The following is a 25554-nucleotide window of genomic DNA, read 5'->3' on the forward strand; positions in this document are numbered from 1 at the left end:
TCAAACGCGCAAAGTCTTAACGTTTTTTACCTCCCGTTCACCCTTGTTTTGGAAGTTCCTGGTAAACGCGTTTCATCAGAAAAAGGGAGAGGGAAGAAAGAAGACCTGAGAGCCAGAAAACAGGAATGTACCTAAAGAGAGACAAAGACCCTGGTTCCCAGAGTGGAGGCCGGTGCAGGGACATCCCTCCAGCAGGGGGCAGCTGCCTGAGTGCGGTCAGGCCAGACAGGACCAGGGAGATACAGACTCCCATCGCTGGATGAAACTGACAGCCTACTGCTCTGGCCTCATCTGTGGTTCCCCTGCCCCCAAAGCCATCTGATGAAACCCTAACCCCCAAGGTGCTGGCATTTGGGGGTGGGGCCTTTGGGAAGTACTTAAGCCCTGAGGGTGGAACCCCATGAATGGGATCAATGCCTTATGAAGGAGGCCCCATAAGCTCCCCAGCCCATTCTGCCACATGAGGACTGGGGACGCAAGGAGTCTGCAAACTGGAGGAGGGCGGCGCTGGCCACGCTGGCTCCGAGTCAGGCCTTCCGCCTCCAGAACCAAGAGAGTAAGTTCATGTTTATAAGGCTCCCAGTCTGTGCTACTTTGTTATAGCAGCCAGAATGGACTAAGACAGCTACCAACAGTGCTTGTCTGTATTGAAAGGAATTATACAATTCTATCAGAGGCTTTTTTTTTTAAGAGAGGTGGGATAAAATAAAAAGTATCAATAAAGACAAATTGCTTCTTTCTTATATTAAAAAAATAAAAAAGAGCCCTAACCGGTTTGGCTCAGTGGATAGAGCGTCGGCCTGCGGATTGAAAGGTCCCAGGTTCGATTCCAGTCAAGGGCATGTACCTTGGTTGCGGGCACATCCCCAGTAGGAGGTGTGCAGGAGGCAGCTGGTCGATGTTTCTCTCTCACCGATGTTTCTGACTCTCTATCCCTCTCCCTTCCTCTCTGTAAAAAATCAATAAAATATATTAAAAAAATAAGAAAGAGGCAATTATTGACTTGAGGGCAAATGGTGTATAACAGCTATTCTAGTACGCACTGTGGCTCAGGCATGAGCCACACTCACATGGTCATGACTCCGTAAGCCCTAATGTGACGACAACGTGTGAGCCACGGGGGGAGGGGCATGTGTGTGCATGATCCTGTAGGTTACATGAGCATCTTCCTTCGGAGGAAGTTGACAGAATCGAAGATGGAAAACAGGAAGAAATGGCAGCACACTATTTTGAAATATAAATACTGTGCTGCAGATAAGGACATATAAACCACGAGAAAAGTAGAAGCACTGCTCCTCAGGGGAGGACTTCGAGGAGGGGAGGGCCGACGGGGAGCTCTGCTCCTCCTGAGCCAGTGATGGCGAACCTTTTGAGCTCGGCCTGTCAGCATTTTAAAAAACCCTAACTTAATTCTGGTGCCGTGTCACATATAGAAATTTTTTGATCTTTGCAACCATAGTAAAACAAAGATTTATATTTTTGATATTTATTTTATATATTTAAATGCCATTTAACCAAGAAAAATCAACCAAAAAAATGAGTTCGCGTGTCACCTCTGACACGCGTGTCATAGGTTCGCCATCACTGTCTAAGCCTTCTTTCCGATTTTTCAAACCATGTACTAGTAAAGGGATTATTCTGGTAAAAAAATAAAATTTAATTTAAAAAATTAAGCCCAAAGAACTTGAAATGAAAATCACTACAGGTGAATATGACCAAAATCATGCAGGTCTTGGCAACACTGCTGAGGCACTGAAGAGCCACTGAAGGTTTCTAGCAAATAAGTGACATGATCAGAACGCTATTTTACAAAGAAAATTATTGAGATAGAAAAACACAGAATGGAGTGAAAGAGGGAGAGTGTGGAGGTTTGAAACAGCAGTGAGAAGTTCTCGTGACACCACGCTGGTGTGAGCAAAGAGCACTTGGGCTCCGTGTGTGGGCGGGCTACAGAGGAGTGGAGTGTGGCCACCACAAGGCTCTCTCCACCTCTATCCACCTAGCAGTTCTCTGACCATAAACTAGTCCTAATTATCACGGTCTTCTGTAGAGCATCTCACCCATGGACAGAGAACCACCCTGAGTTATGAATCAGTCTTTCAGGAGATTTCCCCGAGTGTGGGTTTCCACCGTGTCCCATTAGACCACCGGGAAAACGCTGACCGTCCCGGGGCTGGACCTCCGAGCCGAGGGCCACACCTTGAGAGTAATGATGCTTGAAAACCCGCAAAACCCACACTTAGTCACACATCCTTCCATCGCCAGGCTCTGCCCACATGTTGAGGAGCACAGATCAAAGAACGCCGGCTTCACTTTCCTTCCTCTTTGTTAATATGGCCGCAAAGATGGATCCGAGAAAACGAGGCAGGCAGTGGATCTGGATTTCAGGAAGGTGTGACAAAAGAACTGGAGCTTATCTCCTGCGACTCATCGGTTAGAAAAGTGTGCTATTTTGCAGAACAGCGGGGAGAGAGTGCCCTGTGACGGTCTAGAGAACCGGGGCGTCTGAGAAATAAGTAAGCCTATACCAGGAAGACAAGCAAGAGTCACACCTACCCAAATGCACTGGGGGCCCAGCCACAAGCTGGAGATCAAGGTTAAGTCTAGATCTGCCCCCTTCCCCCGCCACCCACTGCTTAGACCAGGGGTGGGCAAACTTTTTGACTGGAGGGCCACAATGGGTTCTTAAACTGGACCGGAGGGCCGGAACAAAAGCATGGATGGAGTGTTTGTGTGAACTAATATAAATTCAAAGTAAACATCATTACATAAAAGGGTACGGTGTTTTTTTTTTTTTAGTTTTATTCATTTCAAACGGGCCGGATCCGGCCCGCGGGCCGTAGTTTGCCCACGGCTGGCTTAGACCCTCACCCCTCCAAGTGTGGTCCGGGCCAGCAGCAGGGCCTTCCCCTGGGCCTTGTTAGACATGCAGAATCTCAGGCCCCGCCTCAGAACTAAGGAATCAAAATCTGCATTTTAACAAGGTCCCCAGGATACCGAGCCCATTAAAGTCTGAGAAGCGCTGACTTAGGAGAGAGACCCCCCCCCCACCCGGCCGCCCCCGGCTCCCCGGTGGATGGTGGATCTTCAGATGGTGCCGGGGGGAGAGGGGTTCACTCCACCCTGGTGTCCTGGGTCTGAAGCCGCTGAGGCAGCAGCGGGACGTGCACAGTGTGAGAGGGACGGAGGACCTGGTAACCAGGTCTTGTCCAGAAACTGACCCCAGGACGATGGTTTCTTAGGAGCTCGATTTGAGACTAAAATTAGAGCACGGATTTTCCTTTAGCTGCCTATTTCATTTAAACAAAAAATACTAAACATTAATTTCAGTTGTACTTAATTGGATAATTTCTCGGGGGAATAGTTCAGGGAGAGTTTAAAACTGCCTGTTTCCAAAAGCCATTACAAATTGGCATATACTCCAATGTCACCGTGCCAACCCAAACAGCGCGCTCTGGTGTCCCTGGGGCCGCCCTCTCCAGATGTGTTCTGAACGCCCGGTAATGCACTGCAGGCGAAAACCATATTCACACGAAGTCGTATTTTGAATATCCTTTTCCAATTATCTGGAATGAGATAATAGATCCCTAATTGGAAGCACTGGGTGGGGGGAGACCAGGTCAGTGGCTTCTCCCTGAGTGCTTTTTATTAGTCAAAACTAAGAGCGTTCTTGGTGTAAGAGTAAGAGAACTCTCCTTTGCCACACTGAACCATCTGAACATCTAGGAAGTTAGAAACTAGCCCATGGCGCCTCTAACTAACTAGCTGATCTTTAAAAGATGGATCTTTTCCTATGAATCGTAAATAAGCAAGGATTGGGGTTGGAGGAGGCAGAAATGAAACTCGAGTGGGTGAAATCCAAAAAGCACTCTGGCAAGAGAGCAGACCAAGGCGGATGGGGTGCAGGTGTTGCTCCTCCTCCCTGACCCCATCCCCCCCCCCAAATGCCCCGGACTCCGCTCCATGCTGACACGAAGGCACAGGCCTGACCCTCTCTGCCACTCCTTCCTCGGCATGGTGAGACGCTGCCCGGTGAGCCGTCCTGCTCGTGCTCACGAGGGGCGTGTTAGCTTGCATCCCCAATGAAATCATCTTTTTCTTCTCTAACTTAAGCAGGTAAAGACAAAAATCAAGTAATGGGATTTACAGTTCCTGCTAAGTTGAAGTGTCCATCCTTAGCATTTATCTAATAAATGTCAGTTTAAATTCAGGTGTAAGTCAGGTAAGTGTTTTGTGCACAGCAGCAGCCAGCCAGTTCCGGGGAGACCTGCCCCACACACCACGCGCGCTGGAGCGTGCCACGCGGTCACGGCTTGCTCGGTTTCTGAAGTTGTCTGTTTCCCCAGATGTCGCCGAGCAGCCATCTGAAAACCGTGCATACATGCAGCTGTGCCTGGCCGTTAGCAAGATATACTTGGAAACCTTGTTCCCTAGAATGTTCAAAACTGGAAAGGGTTTCCTAAATAAAAATTAATTATCGAATTCCATGTGTTGACAAGCAAACACTCTAATGTGTATGCTTCAACTTGACAAAGGAAATTTAAGCATATTACCCAGAAACCTCTAAAGCAAACAAAGTCCATGTATGGTATTTACTGCACTGCATTTTTCTCCTAAAATGTTTAAAAACATTTTTATCATGGAATGTAACTTGCCAAGAGAAAGAAGACTCATGTACAGTTTAACACATGGTAGCAAATCAGAACCTGCATAACCATCACATGCTCCCCCAGCTTGGTGCCACAATACTACAGACCAATCTACCTGGTGAAAGTCTAGCTCACTCACTCCACTGTGCAATCAACAAACTTCATGCCATACTGTTATGTGCTAACGTAAACACTTTACCAAGTCTGACTTGCTAGCACATTTGCTCAAATAACTACCACAGTCCTTAGCTGTCACCTACCTGAGTTTCAAAGAAAATAAACACCTAACTCTATCATATGGACAGGGGGCATTTTCCTCCCATAAATCTACACTAGAGGCTTGTGCCCTGGGGATGCTGAACAATACATCACTTCTGAAAGGACCTGGAGAAAGGGCTTGGTGGTCAGTCACACCCAGATGTGAACTTTTCTCCCTGGCCTGTTCCGGCAGTGAGTGATGCCCCCATCGTCCCTCGGATTAACCCTGAAGTCAGGCCTCTTCCACCGGAACCAAGGCCTCGCCACTCAGAGCTCCTGAGAGCGTTCGCAGCACCTTGCAAGCTGCCTTCTTTTTCATGCTGTTTCCAGATCCGAAACAAGCGTTCATTCCAGCATAAAGACGCTAAAATCGCTGGTTACAAGATGAATGTTCTCTGAACTCTAAGAGAAGCTTAATCCGCAGCTTCGCTGTAAGAGAAACAGTTTTCAAGTAAACTTGGTTTGTGAGATTCTAAGAAGCAGTTCAGCTGCTTCCAAATCGCACATCGGAAAATTCCTACATTACACAGTCAAGGATAATCAATGTTAAAACAATATACAAAACATCATCATTTCCGTACTGGGCGCCATTTCTGTCGGGAAAGGAGGGAGACATCTAAACCAAGATGGTAATTTAAGCCAATAATCTACAAACTGGGGTGTGCAAGATGATTCATTGGAATGCGGAAAGAAAGAACTGAAACTTCTATTAACATACTGAATTTCTTAAAATCTCCACCTTTTCTAATTTCTAATTTTAGGAGCCACATAATACAGAGAAGAGCAGTACCTATAATTTTATAAATGCAATTATAAAAGAATATTCTAGAGAGTTGTTCATACTTTTTACTAATGCGATGCATGATCTAAAATGTTGGAGGCCATCGTGGTAAGAGTGGTATAGAGCAGCAGTCCCCAACCGGTGGTCCGCGGATCACTGGTGGTCCGCGAGGTCCAAAAGGTTGGCGACCGCTGGTATAGAGGATCTATAGAGGAACACAAGACAACCCAAGAGGCTCAAAGTTAAATGTCTTTGCCGTTATTCAAGAAAACATTCAATACGTCCTCAGAGAAATAACTGAGCATTCGGCTAATCTGAATTGCGAGAGGGTTAAAAACCGCACAAACACATCACCCAAAGAATATAGTAGTAAAATGTCCATATTAGGGAAAGTGGAATGAGGGAGATAAGAGAACTCTCTGTATTATTTTTGCAACTTTTCTACAAATCTAAGAGTAGTTCAAAATAAAACACTTAAAATTTGCAAGTTATTTTCACTAAAGCAGAGTGTAGGTTAACCCTAAAATGGCACACTTCCCCGCACTTCCTGACACCCAGGCTCTCCTACCTCCCATCACTATAACTGATACCCCCATAGTCAGGGCGATTAGGGGTTACTCCCCTCTCTACTTCCTGGCAGCATTTTGAGAGCTTTTGTCAAAATGTTTGTTCATAGAGTGCACTTTGCATATAAACATGGTTTGTCTTTGGAGTTCTGACCAATGACAGAAATAGTCAAGAACTGCAGAACCATGAAAGAGGACAGAGAAAGTAGAGAAAGCACATGATTGCGTAATCAAAGGAAAAGGTAAGGAAAGCGTTCCCAGACGTGATCAGAGGTTTGCTTTAGGAGAAGAATGGCCACAGGACAGAGTGCCTGAGAGTAAACAGGTGTCAGACACGGTCTGAGCACTGGGGACACAGAGGGACGGACAGACACCCCCCTGCCCTCAGGAAGCTTACAGTCTGGACTAGAGGGAGACAGATCAGGGAGGAGGCTGCAGCCGTGGGAGGAGAGCGGGGCTGAGCTAAGCCAGTGGCATAAGATGGAAAAGCAGGGGCCAGGAGGAGGGACAAGGAGGAACAGAACTCACCCAGCGTATCACAGTGAGAGAAACCCTTTGCTCACAGGCAAACTGATGAGTGCCAACCAAGTGGATCTTTTGCCTGGAGACACAGGACGGGGACAAACCCCTACATTGTTACTAAAATAAATTAGCGCTGTCCAAAGGTAAGGAAGTGAGCGTGAACAAGAGGCCAAGGTGATGGGATGGGGAGCGACCTGGAGTACAGCTGGGACTGTCAGGAAGGAGACCTGCTCCAGAGGCTGGGAGTCGTCACAGCTGAGCACCCAGGAAAGGGGCTTCCTGAACAACAGGCCGAGCTGAGGGCTTTGAAGGGTAGCCTTTATCTCTCCGTTGTTTGCTTCTGTTCTTAGCTACCCGGCCAGGGCATTCCCTGGCCTAAAGAAACAAGCCTCAGTCCCAGAGGAACCACCACTGACTTTCCAGTGTTTCAAACAACCCCAACACCACATCTGTCCATGGACTATCTGCTGAATGAATAGATGAACACAAAGAATCCTGGGTCAGGAGCACCTGAGCAAGGGTGATGAAATAGCCATGAATGTGTCCGTCCTTCCTTCCTTCCTTCCTTCCTTCCTTCCTTCCTTCCTTCCTTCCTTCCTCCCTTCCTCCCTCCCTCCCTCCTTTCCTTCCTTCCTTCCTTCCCTCCCTCCCTCCTTCCTTCTTTCCTTCCTTTCCTCTCTCCTTCCCTTCCTCCCTTCCATACTGTTCCTTCCTTCCTCCCTTCCATACTGTTCCTTCCTTCCTTCCCTCCTTCCTTTCCTTCATCCATCCATCCATGAAAGCAACACCAACATCCAAGAAGTGGTGACCACCCAGCACAGAACCCGGGAGGTGAGTGGGAGCTGCAGAGCTTCCATGGAGGGCAGAAGAGCATCCGTCAGATGGGAGGGGAGGGGCTAGGAAACTGCGGCTCAGACTCCCTGTGGTGCAGGATTTTCTAAAAATGTCCAGCCGTTATGGGCCAATGCTTTTGGAAAATGCAGTGAACATAAATTACTAGGAAAATAAAATTGTAAAATCCACAAAATGCAAGCCTACTAATAATGCATCTGGGTGTCATGGCAACACCAAAATGCTGTCCCGAGGTCTGACTCCTCACTCTCAACGTGTTCGCTTAGCTCAGTGTGCACTGCTAACCACAGTTAAGAGCAGGCTCCGGTCCAGGGGCCACAGTTCGGGCTGGGGGCTTGCCGGGGCCGAGTTTGCACAGCGAGCACACTATCTGTACTGCTGAGGTGCTTGGTTAGAACTACAGCTGCTGCCCAGGGTGTCCCGGGCCAGACAGCTCCACCAGGGTCAGCCACGAGAACCAGTTATGTACAGATCTGTTCGTGTCTTTTAGAGCTTCCCCAGTCATCACACAGCTCTGGAGCTTGTTTTGACTTGATGCCTGAAGCCTGAGTTCTGCGTTCCACCCCTCCCCACAGTGCGAGGAAGGACAGGGGTCTCGTACTGACTCGTGGCGAGGCTGGTAGACGGCCTCTTTGTCTGGCACCTTCAGGCTCTTTTCCTTTCTCCAGACACCTCTCCTCTGCCTTTCAACACTCACCTCAGTCTGGGCTCCTCTCCTCGGGTCTTAACCTTATTATGAACGACCCTCAAGACCCTTCTCTTGACCTTGATGCCCTCACAAGTTCTCTCCTGCCCTGGTTTGCACCTTCCTTTCACGGAGAGGTTCCTGGCACCCGGGGTCTACTCTGTGGGCCATGGCCTCTTCAGAGAAGGTCCTAGAACCTGGTTTCCACCCCCAACGCACTCTAGTGAGACTGGTTCCCCCATTAATCACCTCAAGATCCAACTGTGACAAAGGCAATGGCTTTTCTTCTTGGTCATCTTATAGCAGCTCCCTATGGCTTTCCCAACAGGCTGGCCACCTCACCTTTGAAAACGCTCCTCTGTGAATCCCAGGAAAAATACTCATACCTCTCTGCTGGCCTTTTCTTCCTTGGGGTGTTCCCACGTCTTCGTCCTGGGCCCCTCTTGTTGGTACTGGTAATGATGCCAGATTTATTCCCACCTCACAATGACCCCCAAGTGAACAACTCCGGGTCGTCATCTCCCTTGAGCTCTAGCGCCCTCTGCCCAAATATCTCTGGAGCCATGTCAGCCTGAAGGTCCCACCATCACCTCACTCAGGCTTCCCAGGCCTGTGGGCACCTGAGAAGGACCTGGAGCTCTCTTACGTGATACCAGCCCTGGCCTCACACCCAGAGATTCTGATCGGATTGGACCGGAAGTAGGGCTAAGGCTTTCTGTCTTTAATACTAAGCTTTTAAAGGATTGCCTGAGAACAAGGCTTTTCAAACTTGGCTGCACACACTGGAAGCATCTGGGGTGCTCTAGAAACACAGATGCCTGGTTCCTACTCCCATGAATCCTGATTGAATGAACTGTAGTAAAATAAAGAAGACACTTGGTCTATGGTCCTGGTTTCGGGCACAGTTCCTAAAACCCTGGGACTTCCTTAGTGACAGGAGTGTCTTTTGTTATCCATAACAAGCCCCTCTCAATCATACCTGAGTTTACACTAAGGAGGTGACTCTTGGTGATCCCCCCGCCCACACACACACAGCTTCAGGATGGGAGCTGGTCGCAAGAAGGAACCATGTGACCAGAGAGCACTGAGACGAAGTTCAGTGACCAAGGTCAACGATATAATCAGTCTTGCTTGGGTAATGGATCGCCATAAAAACCCTTCAATAGTGGGATTCTGAGAGCTTCTGAAAGCACCCACCACTCGCCAGTATCGGGGGCAGACTGGACATGGGGATTTTAAAAACTCCCAGGTGATTCTAATATGCAGCAAAAGCTGAGAACCACTGCCCGAGACAACCTGTGTACCTATGAACCTGACTTTCACCCCAAGATCTTCCTTCTCATCCCAAACACCATCTTGGCTTCCCAGCCACAGTGCACCTGCTCTTATTTGTTGTTGTTTCCATTGATCTCAGAAAGAAAGGAAAAGGAGAGGAAGAAAGAGATAGAAACATCGATGAGAGAGAAACGTCAATCTGCTGCCTCCTGCATGTCCTCTACTAGGGATCAAGACCACAACCTGGGCATGTGCCCTGACCGGGAATCGAACCAGTGACCTCTTGGTTCACGGGTCAGTGCTTAACCACTGAGCCACACCGGCTGGACTGGTGTACCTGCCTTTTAAATTCATGTACCAGTGTGGCTTAGTGCTGCATCATTTAGTCCCACACTATTCACTGTTGTTTCGTGTGCATTACTTTTCCCTCCCTGGCTGCAGTGCAGGCCTTCTGCAGATTCAGGCACTGTTTCCTAATTCTCTCCCAACACACTTATTGTCGACCACACTGCTAGGCCCACAGCGGGTACTCAGCACACTGTCCACCACACTGCTAGGCCCACACCGGGTACTCAGCACACTGTCCACCACACTGCTAGGCCCACAGCGGGTACTCAGCACACTGCTGGTTAAAACTACTTCCCAGGCAGTAACACTGACTCTAACCCCAAATTCCTTGCTACATTAAGGCTTCCTGAAGGAAATAGGGAATCACATACTTCTTTTTAATCTCCTGTGACATGGTTCATAAGATCATGGTTCTTGGCATTTTTTTGTACTAAAGCAAGATTTATTAGCTTATGGACACAGAATCTAAAACAGCAATCTTAAGGTATTCTTTTTTTTCCCCCAGAGAGAAATTTTACATTTTAAAAGTATTTATTTTGAAGAAAAAAAGTTTTCACATCATAATTGATTGAATTGACCATTCCTCCATTAAGTAGCAAAAACTTTTCCAGAGAGTTCTAAGAACTGAATCAATCCTACAAATATTATTCTAAAAGAAAGTATCGGATAAATTCCCATTAGGAGATGGTTCTAGAGCTGAACCAGAAAAGACCAAGAAATACAGCGGACTGGTTTCTCCCCAGAGTTTGCTCTTTCACCATGCTCTCCCCAGTTTTCTGGAAAATGGGAAAATGTCTTAATTGAGAACTGTCGTAACTGAATATCGACAGTCTCTGACTTCCTTTATAAAATCAATCACCTGGTTACACAAGGGGGTGCACTAGATTCCAAAACCGTGCGGCGTCAGCGGGGATCACGCATGAAAGAAAGGGAAGGAGGAGGCTGAACTTCAGCAGCAAGCAGGTCAGCAGACGGGGGGGTGGGCAGTCAGCTTCTGGTGATCATTTCATAATGTATATAAATACCTAATCACGACGATGAACACCTGAAACCAGTAAGATATTGTATGCCAATTAGACTTAAAAAAAAAAACGTTCTACCCAAGCATGCTGAGAGCTGCTCACAGTGGGTACTGGAAGCCTTCATTATCAAAGTTGGTCACTGGGTCACACGCAGGCAATGGCTCAGGACTCACCCGAAACTTCAAGGGCCACTCACAACTGCATGGGGAGGACTGTGTTTTCTGAGCTTGCAGTCCTCTCTCGCGCTCTTACAGAACCCAATTTTGCTAAGACAAACAGAACAGGGAGAAGGGAGAGAGACAGGAGGAACACACGTCTGGTCTAACTACTAAACCTCAGAGGATTCACAGAAACTCTGGATGAATTAGGAATTATATGTGCGCGAACTAGGAGTTATCTTCTATTTTAGTGTAGGTTCACTCTTCAACAAGTGTGTGCAGGTCACCCTATTGTCCACTGACTAACCTAGCGCAGTACTGTGTGCAGTGGAATCAAACTGTCATGAATCAACCTGCTGAACCCACTGCTGGAATGACCCTTCTGAATAAGAGTGTTGGGTTGTAGAGATGAAAACTTAGTAACATGTCTTGCCTGACCGACATGACTGTGGTTGAGCGTCAACCTATGAACCAGGAGATCACGGTTAGATTGGCAGTCAGGGTGCATGCCTGCATTGCGGGCTCCATCCCCAGTGGGGGATGTGCAGGAGGCAGATGATCAATGATTCTCTCTTATCACTGATGTTTTTTTCTCTCTCTCCCTCTCCCTTCCTCTCTGAAATCAATAAAAACATATTATTTTTTAAAAAAAGACTTAGTAACATTTCTCATTCTCTCTCTTACAACATTCTTGTTGAAAAATTAGAAAAGCATGATCTCATCAGCTGTTCTTAGATGGGTGCCCCATGGCACATGGATACACTCCATCAACATTTATTGACTGAACTAGAGGAGAGGCCTGATGCACGAAATTCGTGCAAGGGGCTCAGCCCCTGCCGCTGCAGCGGCTGCCTCTGTCTTGGTCCCTGCCACCACAGCTTCATCCAGAAGAACATCCGGAAGGACATCGGGTCTAATTAGCATATTACGTTTTTATTATTATAGATGAGCCCTAGGAACTCATCAATTGTACTAAACATCTGCCACTAGAGACCCTTAAAATCAGCTGCCCACAGCAGCTGCCCCAAACCTCAGCAATTCTCTTAGCCTTGGACCCCACAGCCACCTCCTTTCTCATTCTCAGCAGGTGCTCTTGTCAATTATTTCACAGAGAAAGAGGTCCTCTGGGAAAAACCACTGCCAAGTTCTCTCCTCTCCACCTCCAAACTTACCTGTAAGCACCCATCAGTTCTATGGTCTCCTTTCTCTTCCTGGAAAGTGGATCTGCCACCCACCTACTGGGTCTCAATATGACTCCCCCCAGACCCTGGCAACCACTTATCTCATTCCTGTGTCTATGGATTTCCTATTCTAAGCATTTCATTGTGACCTTTTTTTGTCTGACTTCTCGCACTTAGCGTAACATTTCTGAAATTTATCCACATTATAGCATGTATCAGAACTTCATTCCTTTCCATGACTAATATTACACTCTATATACCACAGTCTGTTTACCCAATTATAGCTGCTTTTGCACTACAACTCCAGAGGTCAGAGATGAATAGGTGGGACAGAGGCTGTGTGGCCTGCTGAAAAGCTGAAAATATTTATGATCTGCCTCTTTATGGGGGGAAATTACAACCCCTGAAATCTCCATGTCTTCACCTTCAGAAGTAGTGGCTTCTCAGACAACCGTCTCAGATGCTGTCCATGTTAATAGTCACTGTAGCACTATATGGAACAGAAAGATACTGGAAACAAAATGCCCATCCTTAGAAAACTGGTTAAATTACGGTAAATCCATACTGTGTAATACCATGCGGAATCAGGTAAATGTGTACATGCTGACAGGGGAAGATTTCTTGGTTGGATTAGGTTTAAAAAAGCAAAGGATTACAGTACATATAGTACATATGCACAGAATATATTACCTTTTTCTTAAAAATAATAAGCCATAAGTAAGTACATGTATACACATCTGCACAAAAATTCCCTGAGAATCACAGGAACCTTTCACTTACCACATTGTACCTTTCCGAAATTTCTGCCTGGAATTTCTAACTTTACATGTGCATTTATTACACTGTTAAAAGATACCAACTAAGAGGAAATCATGGTCCATGTATTTTCATTCTTTACAAACCTCTGTATTTACACGTAATCATGAAAAGGCAATCTAATAAATACTATGCTTTTAAAGAAGAAAATAAAAAAGGGAATTCCAACCTGCCGAAGTCTGGTGTACGCTATGCTTTGTGGTTTTTAAAATCAGCTTTCTTCCCCCCGCACCGCCCCCCCACTTAACAGGTCCGTGATCCTCCAAAGAAGAAAAAGTCCCTATGACAGCTAGACACAGCGCCAGACGGCCTCTCAGACGCGTCCACGTCAGTCATGCACTAGGTTCCGATCCGAGCTTCCCGCTGATCACTACTGAAAGGCCTTCCCCATCACTCAGCCACAGGACACGACAAATCCATCGCCGGAGCGCAGGACGCGGTGCCGCAGCTTCAGCACACCAGGCAGCCTGGCGGGCTGGTTCGCAGGGTTTATCTATGTGTGTGATGGTCCCTAAACATTTTCCAGATGTGCTGACCTCATAAAACTACCACCTACCAGGGGCTGTGAAAGAACTGCTCCGAGACTGTGTTCTTCCCACCCCCCAACTACCGCAACCCCCTGGGCCCCTGGCTGGGCAGCCCCCTAAGTTCTGCACTAGGTTGAGCACCAGGCTTGAGCCTGGAAAAGACAACGATGGCAAGCAGCTCGGCAGCAGGGAAATTTTGCATCTGCCAACCCCTCCCTGTTGATTCCCAGGGCCAGGAGTCCACCCATTCCTTGTTCCTTGGGATGTAAGCCTCTGGGCTCCTGCAAAATTGGGGGTCTGCCTTACGTTCCCAACCAGTCTATGCTCGAACCCTGCCGCTTTGGTAGGGTCCCCATAACTTGCTCCTCTTAGACCTGCCTCACGTAGAGGGCCGGCCTTCCTCCCTCGACCGCCAGCTGGGAGCTCCTTTCTCCTCGACCCTTGCTTCTCCCACCGTGAAACTCTGGTTGCTAGACCCTTCCTCCTCTGCTCTGGCCGATGGAACCCTTACAGCATCCGCTTTCTCACTGAAGCATCTGGACAAGTCACTGGGGCAAGACAGATGTTCACCGTGTATTTTCTTCCAATTACAAAATAAAATTAACTGAGGAACTAGCCCCAAATTGAAACTATCTTTCCTGATGCTGCCTATATACAAGGCACTTTGTACATCTTCCAAGGAGGCGAAGATTCGGCGGCCTTCTTCCCTTAGGGAGTTTGCAATGCAGTAGAGAAAAAACAAATTGAGAAATAACTATAAATAATCCAGCGCAAAGAACACGCCAGGACACAAGAGAGGCACGAAGTGCTGCAGAGTGTAAAGGATGAAGAGATCATCGCCAACGGGGGAGCCAGGGAAAGATTCATGAAGGAGGCGGCGTTTGCGGTTGATACTGATGAACGATCGGGATTTCTGCGAGGTGGGACGCAGGCCACAGTTTCTGAGCAGGAGAAAGTCTATTTATCAAGTTCTGTGTGTGAATAATGAGCAAATCTGGCCTCTTGTCAATAAATGCTCTGTAATCAGCTGGCTTTTTGTCTGACAGGCTATACTATATCATCCAAACTTGTTCAAGGAAGATATTTCTTTTAGGGAATCATCATTCAACCCTTCGTGAAATCTCAAAACCTTTTCATTTATAACATGTTCCCCCATCTAGCTTCTTTCTTTTCTATTGCCTAATTATATATTCACTGTTTTTAAATTATGTATAGCTTTTGTATCGGTATGATAAATGCCATGCTTCCTGACTGTCATTAGGACAAAGACGGGGGCCTGAAGTGAGGGGGCATTCTACTTAATAACTGCACTCAACAATGATAGCTGCCAGCCACCCAGCACTGCATGGACCTTAAGCACGACCACCCTAAGGGTTTCACAGTGAAAAGTAAATCATTTAAAAAATTTCATTACACCCAGACGGCATGGCTCAGTGCTTGAGCGTCGACCTATGAACCAGAAGATCATGGTTCGATTGCTGGTCAGGGCACATGCGGGCTCGATCCCCAGTGTGGGGCATGCAGGAGGCAGCCTATCAATGATTCTCTTTCATCATCATCATCTCTCTCTCTCTCTCTCTCTCTCTCTCTCTCTCTCTCTCTCTCTCTCCCCCCCCCCCCTCCTTTCCTCTCTGAAATCAACAAAAATATATTTTTAAAAATTTCATTACAATCCATTGCGATCAAAATTTTATTATTTACTTTTTTAAAAAATTGATTTCAAAAAGGAAAGGAGAAGGAGGAAGGGGCAGAAACATCAATGATGAGAATCACTGACTCCTGCACACTCCCTACTGGGGACCGGGGCATGTGCCCTGACTGGGAATTGAACCATAGCCTCCTGGTTCATGGATAGATGCTCAATCACTGAGCAACAGTGGCCAGGCTGCGGTCAAAATTTTTATTTATTCAGATGTTACCTTCAGTAATACTTGCAGGACAATTGCAGTGCGGGGTCTAAGGCTTCCTTCTGGCTAGGTGACAGGTAAACTTCGTTTCCCACGCTGCACTAAGCATGGAGACTCCCTGACACGCCTGCTTATGTCCTGCTCAGCTCAGATCCCCAGGGGTTCCTGGAATATGGATGTCAGCCCTGAACAAAAGACTCAGCACACACATCCAAAGGCCAGCACATATGCAGACAAGTCAGTCTCCATCTCTGTTCTTCTCTCTCACACACGCACACATGCACACACACGCATGCACACACACATGCACACACATGCATGCACCACACATAGCTGAAACATGGCTTCAAGGCCATGTACTTTAGCTGTAATACTCGCCCCTCTCTTCTCCAGCAGGATCAGCCAACCACTAAAAGGCACCCTACTAATTAAAACCCAGACAATGTCTTTTAATTTGACATGGTGCCAAAGTAGCCCCTAAACCCTGAATTTCAACACATGGAAGGATTTCTCCTACATTAGTAAAGACCTGGGTGAAAAAAATCTATTCTCTGAAGACTTTCAGAGGTGCAGGCCTGAGAAAACAAAATAACTCAAGGTAAGTTATGTCTAGATGTATTTATTAGTGAAGAGGTGGAAAGGTAGTTTGAAATTCATGTTACCACTTAGTACCTTCTAATTTCTATGATTTTTTACCACCTTCAGCTTCCCAAAGTTCACATTTCCTACTTTCGCCTCACTAAGTGGTGGTGGGGCGGGGGTGGGGGAAATAGAGAGGGTGGCGGCGAGGAGTGGGGGGGTGGGGGGGGCTGTTTTCTAGAGTCATACAAGCACTTGCCCAGTTTGCAAAGAGAATGAATTCCAAACGTGTATTAAAGAGTTGGCTGTTTACAACTCAAGAATGCCAAAGACACCTCCACGTAGAAATAAGGTTGTACCCACGGCAGATGGTTCGGAGGCAGCCCGAGTCCTACATGCACCATGTCCTCAGAGAAACAGTATTAACGCAGGTGCACCTGACCACCTACCCAACAGCCGCAACCTGAGTCCACTGTGAAATGCCAGGAACACACCTCCCAGTGGCAGCGCCTGTCCCCTTGGCATCCTGAGACTTGTCTACTGAGGGGGCAGGACAAAGTTCACGTGGATATTCCCTCTATAACATGATCTATGCGCTTCTGAAAAACCTCACATCCTGCAAAGTCACACTCTTAAAATAAGAGGGTTTATGGTGGAAAACGGTTTCAAGTGGTTAGGGGCAGACCGCTTGAAACCGATGTAACTTTGTAACCAGAGAACTAACCAGAAGAGTAATTAATACCAAGGGAGATGACTAGGACAGCCCAGACCAGCAGCTCGGCCAAGGCTGCGGCTGCCTCCAGGGATATTAAACATGCAAACATGCGTGTGACAACAGAGAGGCTCTGAGCCCAAGGCCTGCTGGTAAGGTGGCCACGGAGGGAGTCACCCCTGCCAGGAGCCCAGAGTCCTCCCAGGCTGGGCTGCCTTCTCTGGGGATGGGGCCCTGGGTGCAGGTGCTCATTTTTAGTTTTCCTAAAATAGAGTTGAAAGGGTGTCCACGGCCTGAGAGGCCTTCCCTTTCTTGCCTAAGGCTGTAATTCTACTCCTGCGATGCCTGCTTCTCTTGCCAAAGAAAAACTGCCTCCTGACGTCTTTCCTCCACTTTTCAATTGAGCTAGCTCGGTTATGGAACTGCGTGCCTACCAGACCCACTGTGTTCCTAGGATGGGACTTGTGGCCTCCTGAGAGCTCTCCACCAGTGAGAGCAGGGCCTTTCCCAGGCCCCCATTCCCAGAAACTCTCAATTAGAGAAGGGGCAGCCATCAACATCATGTCAATTCAGTGAACTCCTTGAGTTCTACCTCGTCATCAGGAGTCTTACTCTCTCTCAAAGTATGTGAGTCCTGGGGAGGTCAGGATTAGGAGACCAGCCCTGTCCAAGAGAAATGTAATATGAGCCCCAAATGAAATTTAAAAATTTTAGTAGCCACATTAAAAAAGTAAAAAGAAACTAATATACCTAATACTGTATTTTATATAACCCAGCATATCCAAAGTACGTAATGAATATAAAAATTATTAACGAGAATTTCACATTCTTTCTTTCATACCAAATCTTTAAAATCCAGTATTTTGCCTACATAGCATATCTGATTTGGAGTAACCATATTTCAAGTGCTCAAAAGCCACCTGTGGCTAGTGACAGTACAGTTCTATTCAGATCCTCTGTAGATAGCAAAGTGTCATATTTTTAAAACTTCATCATTAAAAGACTATACCACCCAATGAAGCACAAAAAACGTTTAAGTTCATATTCATATTCCCACAAAGGGTACCTTTCACATGTTAGTTTCAATGCAATTTATTAGTCCTTAATTACCTAGAACATTCATTAACCAGAACACTCCCTAACTACACTCAGTTTTTGAATTTTAACAGCTTTATTGAGATAGCAGAGGCCCGGTGCACAAAATTCGTGCATGGGGGGGGGAGGGGGGGATGCCCCTCAGCACGGCCTGCACCCTCTCCAATCCGGGACCCCTTGGGAGATGTCCGACTGCCTCTCGCAATCTGGGAACCACTGGCTCTTAATCACTCACCTGCCTGCCTGCCTGATCGCCCCTAACCACCTCTGCCTGCCTTCCTGATCGCCCCTAACTGCTCCCCTGCTGGCCTGATTGCCCCTAACCACCTCTGCCTCACCCCGCACCCGGGACCCAGGATTCCCTCCTCCAACTGGTTGCAGGTACCTGGGACCTGGGCTTCCCTCCCTCTGGCCAGCCGCAGGCACCCAGGACCGCGGGGTGGGCGGCTTGTCCCTCTCCCGGGCTGCAAGCGTAGACACAGCCGCTGGTGCCCAGGACTGCAGAGAGGGCGGCTTGTCCCTCTTCCGAGCCACAGGCACAGGCGCAGCTGCTGGCACCCAGGACCGCGGGGTGGGCGGCTTGTCCCTTTTCTGGGCCGCAGCCTGGCTGGTCCCCATTCCTCTCTCGTGAGCTCATTTGTGCCTGGCTGGTCCCCATTCCTCTCTCGTGAGCTCATTTGTGCCTGGCTGGTCCCCATTCCTCTCTCGTGAGCTCATTTGTGCCTGGCTGGTCCCCATTCCTATCTCCCCAGTGTTGAGTGTCTGAGCCCGTATGGCGCGATGGTGTGAGGACCATTTGCATATTAGCTCTTTATTATATAGGATAATTCACATACCATAAATTCACCCGTTTAAAGTATATAATTCAATGGTTTTGTGCATTTCATTAATTTTAAAAAACTGGTAAAGTGCCCAGCCACAATGGCTCAGTTGGTTCAGCATTATCCTGTGCACTGAGAATTGCAGGTTAGATTCCCAGTCAGGGCACACACCTGGGTTGTGGGTTCAATCCCCAGTCAGAGAGTGTATGGGAGAAAACCAATTGCTGTTTCTTTCTCACATTGATGTTTCTCTCCCTTTCTCTCTCTCTCCTTTCTCATCTAAAATCAATGAATATGTCCTTGGTTGAGAATTTTAAAAAATTTTAATGGTATTAACTATAACAGACTAAAGTCATAGAACTCACCATAATTTTAAGTTAGAGACAAATATTGAAATCAAATTTTAATGCTTTAACTTAACATTTGCTTCAAACAGGAAACACTGCATTATGGACTCTTATTTTTAAACTACTTTTTTTGTTGTTTAAGTTCTCAAGGAAAACTAAAGACATTCCAATAGTTTTATATATTTTATACTGGTAAAACAAGATGTGGAGAAAATCGTTGCGAGTACCAAGCAGAGTTAATTAATTCGGCACAGCCTCCTCACACGGGCCAGAGCTTGCGAGCAGATGTGCTGGCTAAATATCAGGTCACTCTCAGACGTCGTGGAGGGTAACCTCCCGTTCCTCAGAAGGTCCGGCAGGCAGCTTGAGTCGACAGCAAACACTTGGACACATGGAAAAGTGGGATTTAATATCTCTTGATTTGCACTCTCCATTTATTTCCAAACCTTTGCATTTACATAGGGGGGGAAAAAAGCCCCACTGTCAGACATATACCATACTAAGGATTAGCCACTAAAGTCAAAGACGAGGAAGCAATTTTAGGCACAGTTACCACAAATGTATTTTGGGAACTTTTACCTTGTTTCTCATAAACTAGAAAGTGTACTTCATGTTTCTTTTGATTTCTAATGACCAATGCGTTTAAACTATTAACATTTCATTTGCAACACGTGTCTGTTTCAGGGCTAGCAGCTGGACTATTTATTTTGCTAGCTGGGGATAGAATTCAATCCAGAGTCTTTGAAAACATTTACCAGCTTTCCCTCTGACCTTCTGTGTACTTTCCAAATCAGGCGACTTTGATTTTTATTAGCTAAAGGTTTACATACTGCAACGCTAACACTGTTACCTTCGGAATAAATTGTTTATAGCTCAGGTGCGGTTTGAAATATTTTCCTCCACGCAATACCCTGGAGGTTGAGGAGGAGAGAAGTTGAACTCGGTCACTCTAGAGCAACAGTTTTCCTTTGTGAGTCCAACAATGTTCGGGCCGCAGATCTAGACGCAGGCGGGGAGACCAGTTGTGAAAACAGTGCTAGTCCTCTACAAAACCACAGGCTTCCTCTGCGAGCTCCCAAGTGCTTCATAATCACAAAATCACTATCCTCGGGGAGGGCCTCGTCATGCATTCTTAAGATTTATTCTTTGACACTAGCGTTTTGACATGGTAGACAAGGCATGAGCTTGGAACCCAGACCGATCTGACTTAACATCACGACTCTTGCCTATTAGCTATATAGTCTTAACCAAATAATTTAACCTGAGTCATAGTTTCGAGCTCTGCAAAATGGAAGTAATTATTCCTGCCTCATAACTGGATTGTGAGCACTCGCACTGAACAGATGCTCAATTCGATGGTTTCTGATGGAGTCAAAAATCCCTCTTCACAGAGTCCCTCCCAACATCCTCAGCCCCCAGCGTCATTCATTACACGTTCATTCACTCACTCAGTCAAAACTATCTTCTGGCTCCAATGCAGGTGAAAAGACGAATCGAGCGTGGCCCCTTCTCTTGAGGGACACACAGTATGTCTGTGGGTCCCAGATATTAAATGGGGAAAATCCGAAATAGCGAACAGTCACTTCATGGAGTTCTGTGGAGCCCGCAGAAGGGCCAACCTGACTGAGAGCGTGGGGAAGGGTTTTATGGGGAAGACATTTGAACTATGACTGTCTTTAGATAAGGACGGCGGGAAGAGCATCGTGAGCAGAGGGAACGACATGTGGGAAGGCAGAGGTGTGAAACGGATTCCATATTCAGTGTGGCTACGCACAAGATGAGGTTGCCTAGGCGCGAGATGGGCTTTTGTATTTTATCCTGAATGTGACAGGAGCCACTAGAGGTTTTCAGCACGAAAACAGCACAATTTGTTTTTAAGAAGCTAATTCTGTCCACAGTGGGACAACAGACTGGAGCACAGAAAACAGGTGACAGGAAACCTGCTGGGCTGCAGCCATAGCCCCAAAGGGGGAAATGGGGTCTTAGGTGAAAGCAGAGGCGGGAGAGGTGGGAGAGAAGCTGTGAGGCGGTGTCAGAGGTGAAATCAACAGAAATGAGTGACTGGCAGCAGGTACCTAACCTGGAAGATAAGCTGGACGGTGACACCGATGCCCAGAAAGAATTGCAAGCGGCGGAGCAGGTTTGAGGGGTAGGTGATGACCTGAGGTTTGGACATAGTGCACTGGAAAATCTTAGATGACGATGCTAAGGCAAGTTGGAATATGGATCCAGGACTGTGGAGAAATACAGATTGAAACATGATCAGCATTTATATGAGGCTGAAGCCAAAGGAACAGATTAGGATGTGGATTAGCCAATAGGAATAGGAAAGGACCACGATAACAGCAGGCAGAGTAAGAAAAGACCAAGAACGGGCCCAGGAGCCCCAGATTTCAGTGATGCTTACCTATGTGGCTCAGTATATACTTAATTATACGTTGCCTTTTATCATTATTACTAGAGACCTGGTGCACGAATTTGTGCACCAGTGGGGTCCCTCAGCCTGGCCTGCAGGATCGGGCTGAAACTGGCTCTTTGACATCCCCTGAGGGGTCCCAGATTGCAAGACGGCACAGGCCAGGCTGAGGGACCCCATCAGTGCACGATCAGGGCCAGGGAGTGACATGGGAGATTGGCCAGCTGAGGAGGGACCCTGGGAGGGCTCCAGGGTGTGTCTTGCCCATCTCACTCAGTCCTGATCAGTCAGACCCCAGCAGCAAGCTAACCTACTGGTCGGATCGTCTGCCCCCCTGATGGTCAGTGCATGCCATAGCAAGCGGTTAAGCAGCCTTAGCATATCATTAGCATATTACGCTTTGATTGGTTGAACAGCCGACTGGACTACCAGACACTTAGTATATTAGGCTTTTATTATATAGGATTATTTTATATTTAAAATTTTTAATTTATTGATTTGAGAGAGAAAGAAAAAAACATCAATTTGTTGCTCCACTTATTTATGCATTCATTGGCTGATTCTTATTTGTGCCCTGACCAGGGATTGAACCTGCAACCTTGGTGCATCAGGATGATACTCCAACCAACTGAACCACCCAGTCAGGACACCTTTTATCATTATTTACCTGCACTGTGAGAGCATACAGTCTCCCCAAATAGGTTAAAACGATAGTGCTTATACCCATTGCTTAAGGAGCACCCAGAATAGTAACAGGTATGGAAAAGACACACAGAATTGAAATAGAGGAAACTTACATGGAGTACAAGAAAATGAGGGTTGCATTTTAAAAAGGCTTTAAGTATTGGCCTAAGGAATTTTAACATCATCCATTAGATAATAAGAAAACAATCAAAGTTTTTGAGAATTGAAGTCATCAAACAAAAACAGTATTTTTAAAAGATTTATGTAGGGTGGAAGAAAAATAGAGATTCCACAGCCCAGGAACCCATTAGAAATGAACTATGGGCATTGAGCCACTGGTCCTAGGGGAACGCGAGAGCCGAAGGGGATATAATCCATCTAGTTGATGAATGGAACAACATGCATGGGTCCCCCAATTTTTTTTTAAAGAGACTTGCCAAAAGAGAGAGAAGCAAGGATTGCATGGAAGGTAAATAAGAAGTGGGCAGGTGGAATGGGAAAAGTAGGCAAGGATATCTATTTACTTGTAGAAGTGGTGAGAGACCTGGGATACATGAGATAACAGGAAGAGGGGGCATCTAAAATGTTAGATTTTGAAAAATATTAATGCAGTGGTTATTTGTGGTTTCACTTTCCGAGGTTTCAGTTACCCAGTGATCAACAGCGGTCTGAAAATATTACATGAAAAATGCCAGAAGTAAGTAAGTCATAAGTTTTAGACTGCACGCCGGTCTGAGCACAGTGGTGAAATCTTGTGCTGTCCCGCCCATCCCACCCACACCCCTTTGTCCAGCATCTCCCTGCCATATCCGCTTCCCCACCCATTAGTCACTTAGTAGTAACTTGCTCATCAGATCGACTGTCACAGCATCGCAGTGCTTGTGTTCAGCTCACTCTTATTTCACTTGATTATGGCCTCGAAGAGCAAGAGTAGTTGAAACTTTATCACAGGTGCATATGTGCAGGAAAAAACATTGTCCAGGGTTTGGTACTATCTGCGGTTTCACTTACCCATGGGGAGTCTTGAAATGTATCCCCTGCAGGTGGGGGGACTACTGTACACACACACGCAGATCTGTAAGATCACCATCAACAACAGAATCTACTCTTCATGCTACTTGGGTTTTAATGATCAGAATAGCAATTATGACGGCAATGAACATAATACAGTGGATGATGAAGAACTGCCTGAGAAGTCTTCAAGAGCTGAAAGGTATTTGGCCTGTGTCACCGTAGCCGAGCTCTGGGATTGGGGATATAGGTGGATTTACTAAAGAAAAGGCAGCATTGTGTGTATGCTGCCTCCACCATCTGTTCTTCCCTCCAGTTAGCAGAATGAGACAAACTCTCTGGGCAAGATATTGATTCACATTTTTCAAGCGCTGACTCCTGGTTTGGATATAGAGCTGAGGTCAGAATTCCTGTGTCCTTTCCCAACCAAACCGATTTTAAGACAGGCAAGCAATCATAGAATGCTCTTCCGTGCAATAAATATGAAAATACTTAACCTCCCTAGGGTGTAACGAAGCATAAATCATGTCTTTAAAGGCCCCATGACAAGCTGAAATGAAAAGCATTCCAAGTAGAGAAACACAATGAGCACACTACCACAGCCACTTGCTGAATTGTGTGTGGGTAGTTGTACTATTAACTTAATGAGTTTTACAGTTTTGAAAGTATTCGTTAATAGCTAAATATTAGGTTGGTAAAATACTCTGTGACTACTCATCTGCCTAAATATACTACAGACTCCAACATTGATCAGCTTGCTCAAATGGCTAGTTTCATGTCTTTGCTTTCTCTTCTCTCCCTCTCTCTCTCTCTCTCTCTCTCTCTCTCTCCTTCTTAAAGGAACCATTAACAAGAGGATTCACTCATCAGGGCTGAAAATGACTTGCAGCTGGAAGGTCCGACTACAGCCACGGATCTGTTCTAAGACTGCTGATAACATGCTCAGGGAAGGGATGTGGAGAGTAAGAAGGGCAGGGATTACCATTACCTGCTTCATAAGGAAACAAAATCCTATGAGTGTGACAACTGCAGCCTTTTCAGTACACGCAAGGGCTGAGTCCAGTAATATGAAGCACAAATCTATCCTATCTAATAATAGACAAAGATTAAAATTGACCATACCTTCACTACACCTCACATTGGCTAATCAGCGAGATATGCAAATTAACCAACAAAGATGGCGGTTAATTTGCATACGTAGGCGCAAAGTGGCGGAGCGAAGACTGAAGGCGGCTCCAGCTGCCAGAACCGCAAGAGGCTTGAATACGCCTCCGATCGCCAGAGCCGCGAGAGGCTTGAAGGTGCCTCTGGCCACCGGAGCAGCGAGAGGCTTGAAGGCGCCTCCAGCCGGAGCGAAGGCCTGGATCCCGGGTGCCGGAGGAAAACCGGTGCTGGCAGCCAGGGGAAGGGAAGGCCTATTGCACGAATCTTTTCGTGCAACAGGCCTCTAGAGTATATATATAAGCCTAATATGCAAAGTGACTGATCGGGAGTTTGATCACTTGCTGTCGTGTACGCTGACCAACAGGGGGCAGTGAGGAACAAAGGAAGGCCCTGGCCGACAGCCGGCAGCCACTAGGGACCCTACCCATGCACAAATTTCATGTACTGGGCCTCTAGTTGAACTATAAAAATCAAAGCTAAACACTTACTCCATGAGTTTATTGAATGTTAAGCCTAAATAGTTTGCCACTCCCCTTACAAAAGTAAACTAGCTGTTGTACCATTTAAGAGAGATTAATCCACCCGGCCAGTGTTGCTCAGTGGTTAAGCATCAATTCACAAACCAGGAGTTCCTGGTCCGATTCTCAGTCAGGGCACATGCCCGGGTTATGGGCTTGATCCCCAGTAGGGGGTGTGCAGGAGGCAGCTGCTTGATGATTCTCTCTCATCCCTGATGTTTCTATCTCTCTCCCTCTCCCTTCCTCTCTCTGAAATCAATAAAAACACTTAAAAAAGAGAGAGATTAATCCAATAATACCAAACCTGCTAGGCTAGGCCTTGTTTCTATGAGCAATTCAGTTCTGTCCTCCCATTCACATATTCTCTCTTCCCTTTATCATGGCAACCAAAGAAACTGAGCTGGAGGAGGTCATAATAGTAAGTAGCACCTTCCACTTTGGGAAAGTCCAACCACTTGTCCGACTTAGGAGTCTGCTCATATCCCAGCCTCACTGCGGCCCCTGCAGGGATTCTCTGATTGTATTTCATTAGCAAGGGCTTCCTAAGGTAAAAGCCAGAGCTCCGGAGTAACGTGAAACAAGCCTCTTTCCACTTTAAAAACGTGATCATCTCTCCTTTACAACACATCTCTTCCCGCCCCTCTCCTCCCTTAGGTGCCT

The 25554-nt window shown here is 46.7% G+C and overlaps 1 protein-coding gene across 3 annotated transcripts in view; it reads right to left on the reverse strand.

Moving 5' to 3' along the window:
- STX8 (syntaxin 8) overlaps positions 1-25554 on the reverse strand; it is a 230323-nt gene that overhangs the window by 107373 nt on the left and 97396 nt on the right. The window contains exon 7 of one of the 3 annotated variants that reach the window (XM_036341590.1): positions 19125-19483. The exons of the other annotated variants lie outside the window; for them this stretch is intronic. Coding sequence (XP_036197483.1) covers positions 19338-19483 — 146 coding nt within the window. The 3' untranslated portion in view covers positions 19125-19337. Of the gene's footprint in view, positions 1-19124; positions 19484-25554 lie in introns of those variants that run through there. 3 annotated transcript variants of the gene reach the window in all.

This window comes from Myotis myotis, unplaced genomic scaffold (genome assembly GCF_014108235.1).
Source record: "Myotis myotis isolate mMyoMyo1 unplaced genomic scaffold, mMyoMyo1.p scaffold_m19_p_17, whole genome shotgun sequence".
NCBI classification, from domain to species: Eukaryota; Metazoa; Chordata; class Mammalia; order Chiroptera; family Vespertilionidae; genus Myotis; species Myotis myotis.